The sequence below is a fragment of the Pinus tabuliformis genome, chromosome 1_1 (genome assembly GCF_031772625.1).
Source record: "Pinus tabuliformis cultivar Carrire ecotype Pingquan chromosome 1_1, CPIR1, whole genome shotgun sequence".
In the NCBI taxonomy this organism is placed as follows: Eukaryota; Viridiplantae; Streptophyta; class Pinopsida; order Pinales; family Pinaceae; genus Pinus; species Pinus tabuliformis.
The window spans coordinates 248,282,972-248,286,911 of record NC_142297.1 but is presented as its reverse complement, the minus strand read 5'-3'; the positions used below and the strand labels follow the sequence as shown (position 1 = coordinate 248,286,911).

Here is a 3,940-nt window from a genome sequence, read left to right as displayed (position 1 = left end):
TATGATTGAATTATTAATTATAATTATAATTATTAATTTCATATTTCACTTTACTTAATTTTTATTTTTATAATTTAACCCAACTTTATTTTGCTTAACATTTTTCACATTAAATTTTATTTTACGGAGTTTCCTCAAATTAGATGTTAAAATTGATTTTCAAATAAAATAAATTGGCTATATTTTTTAATATTAAAAGTTTTTTTTAATTTGCCCCATTGTATAGATTAGTTGATGATAGAATGGGTTGTTAAGGCATTTCTTATGATGTTATTGGTTTAAACTTCGATTAGCTCAGTGTGCCACGTGTGAGGCAATTTGGGTACACTTGGAGATGATCGTGGTATTGGATAGAATCAATCCTTAAGTAAAAGCATGCTATAATTTTCTATTCTCTCATATACCAAAAAATAACAATAATAATAATAATCTTATTTTTTTAATTTTATTGAATTAATTATTTATCAAAATTAGATTTTATTAAAAGCACATGATTTTATTGGAAGTAATTTAGGTGATGGAAATAAAGGAAACTAATTTTCTTGTAAGAATTTTATAAATTGTATCTCCACTCAAACACTCTCATAGAAAAAGAAAGTCTTGACTCCACCCATCAAGCAAGCCACCCAATGTCACCTTGGTGGCCTTCTCTCACTCTTTCGACTACAAGAAGGATATCCTTATCTAGGGGGGAATCCTTAAATATCGAGATAAGCTAGGTCATTGAGTAATGAAAGGAAGTTCCTTAATGAATACTAGTGGTTTGAGACTACTCACTCTCAATGTAAAAGGTCAAGGATAAGTGTACAAATAGTCAAACCAACCATGTATTATTAACAAATTTTCAATGATTTTAATTACACAACTATGCTTATTCATGCAATCAAATTATACTTGAAAAATGAAAGATAAAGCTTGCTCAATTAACCATATAGCATGAGATGCCAGTGAAGCATATATACAATGGTACAATAAAAATAAAAAATGAATCATAAATTGTCTATACAAGTAAGGCATTAGATCATTCATTCATCGTATTAATGAGCATTGGAGATTGAGAGTTTGTTATCATCATCAAGTGACAATTCCACAATTAAGAGATCATATACCAACAATATTAACTATGTTTGGGACAAAAAAGAGTTATGTGTTTGCAATGATAAATAAAGGAAATATTCAAACTTTTCATTGTTACTAAGGACAATGAAGAGAACAAAGTTCAATGTGGACTATTTACACGTTTGTAACATTCAAATGTCATCCATTTATCATCATGCAAGTTGCATGAAAAAAAAATTATAGTGGTACTAAGTGAACATTCTTTGATCAAAGTCCATACCCTCTCCTTAGCACTACCACTTTGCAAGACAGAGAAGAAATTTGAAATATATGTGCAACCAACTAAGTAAGTTGGAAAGGTTGTTGCAACATATATAGGTGGTAACATGCAACATATATAGGTGGTCATGTCATGGGGGACTGCAGGCTGCAATCCTTGTACCGTTGCCGCTTATTGTTTCTCATCGTTCCATTCTCACACCCGTCGCTTTCGGCTGTCGACTTCTGGCTAGGAAAATGGGGGAAAATACGTAGGTTGAAGAGGTGGACTACTCCAAAGAGTCCTTTCCGGACTGGGTTATATTTGGGAACCTCAGCTTCACATCGACGGTTACTGTCTCATCTTCGTTAATTGATCCAACTCCGCTCACATCTTCGCCTGTCGTTTCTTTACCTAGACACTGCTCTGTGCCTCCTCTCACCGGGCCACTGTCTGACTCACCAGGTTTCGAAGTCTCCCTCTTTCTCCTGGTACGCTACACATTCTATCTGTGAAAACCCACCCTTCGCCCTCTTTTGACCCCCATCTGCCCCTATCATCTTTTTACACTGTGCCCCCGATGGACAACCCGGTCTCTGTTCCGGCAAACCCTCCTTCCTCGGTTCCCTTGCCATCTGGTTGCTTCGAGACCCCCGTGGTGAAGGTAAAACCTGCTAAACATATCCCCCTATAAGGTGTCCCAAACCCTTTGGTAGACCACCCATCGGTTCCTCGCTCTGGCAAAAGGAAGACCAAGTGTGTTAAGGCGACATCAAAGGATATCACCATCAAATTCGGCGAGACCTTGGCAATAGGGGAAGCTACTATCATGGCATGTACAGTGCTTGCAGGTCATGTGTATGGTCGAGCATACTCAGCCAACAGGCTGATCCAATGGGTCAAGGAGATTTGGGGTGGGATGTTGACCGAATTGCCTGAAGTACACGTCCTGCCCAGGGGATGGTTCTCTTTACACTTTGCAAAGGAAAACTACACTGATTTGGTACTGACCAGGTACTGGCACATTGAGATGGCACCGGTCCTCCTCAAGCGGTGGAGCCCATTATTCAACCTTGAACGAGAACAAATTGGGGCTGGACCTCTTTGGGTTCGCCTGCCAGGGCTCCCATTACAGTATTGGTGTGAAGAAGTCTTTATCAGGATTGGAAATGCTCTGGGCACTTATTTGGACCATGATTGTACCTTTGCTGAATCAAAAAATCGCACCCTTGATCGCATTCTGGTCCACTTGGATATGCGTGAGGGCCTGGAGGAGAAGATTACACTACAGTGGGGGAAGTATATCAGAGTCTAGATCTTGGATTATGAAGGGGTTTCGTTTCATCGTAGATGGTGTCACAAGGTGGGACATCTCTTTAAAGATTGCCCACTCAACAGGAAATCTAAGGACTCCCCAAAGATAACACCTGCTCCATCCAGAGTCAACTCGCCAGTTGGTTCTTGCCCCTCTCCCACAGGTCCTACCCCATCGGCATTCTCCCCTCCTCTCAAGAAAGGGGAGGCTGGGTAAAGACCAATTTCGCCATCACTGACCAGGGCTCGTGCTACCACTGAAGCCGTGAAAGCTTCGGATATTTCTCTGATCCCTTCTCCTGCACCTTTGGATAATATCTCATCTGTTGTTGCATCATTGGTTCAAACTTCCATGGCTCACTATATCATGTCTTCCCCACCCCTTATAGCCACCACTACCCCTTCCCTGCATTCTCCATCTTCTTCTTCCATCTCACCATCATCCTCTGGGGTCTCACCTTCACACCACTATTTCCTCTGCCCCAGATCCCACACCAAGGATATCTTGGTCCGTTAGTCTGGTTTAGGTCTCGCCCTGCCAGGTTCTGCTTCATTATCATCCAGAGGGAGGAAGTCTGATCTCTCCAAAGCCATTAAGCGAGCTGGGGCGGAGGTAGCCTCTGGTGGTCAATCCACTCTTGATGGGATCCTTATAGCTATGAATACCCCAAGAGGAGTTCCCCCATGAAGTGCCTATCTTTTAATTGCAGAGGCTTGGCTAGTGCCTCCAAGAAACTAGCCTTGCAGAGACGTTTTGAGGTTGAATCGATTGACATCATCCTGCTTCAAGAAAAACTTGGTATGGCTGATCATATCACCTGCTCCTTGCAATCTCTGGTCCCAAGTTGGACATTCGTGGTTATAGATGTTGTAGGGAGATCGAGGGGACTAGCTATAGGATATAACCCTTGATCCATCAGGGTTGATGCATCATGGGGGGTGTAGGATTCTTTGGTATGGATATATTCTCTGCTGAGCTCGGCATAAATATACGAGTTGTGAATGTATACGGACCCTGTCATCAGAGGGAACATTTCTGGCAACATTTTTTACATCTCTCGATCAGGGCATCCGACCACATTATCATCGGAGGGGATCTAAATTTCTCCTTGGGGTTCAATGAATCATGGGGGTCTTCAGCTCAGGTAGATGCTATCATAGGACACATGACAAACCTTCTGGAACTGATCAATTTTGTAGATGCTCCCATGCATAAACCTCTCCCCACCTGGAGGAATAGAAGGGTGGGTGAAGCAGCACTGGCTCATAGACTGGACAAATTTTTAATGAAGAACCTGCTCATACAGC

At 41.5% G+C, this 3,940-nt stretch overlaps 1 protein-coding gene across 1 annotated transcript; it reads left to right on the top strand.

Annotated features, from left to right (window-relative positions):
• The first annotated feature begins 2,147 nt into the window (after positions 1 to 2,147).
• On the top strand, positions 2,148 to 2,633 carry LOC149212447 (uncharacterized). Its single transcript, XM_089388692.1, has one exon. The coding sequence runs from the start codon at positions 2,148 to 2,150 to the stop codon at positions 2,631 to 2,633; it is 486 nt and encodes a 161-aa protein (XP_089244818.1).
• Positions 2,634 to 3,940: the final 1,307 nt, after the last annotated feature.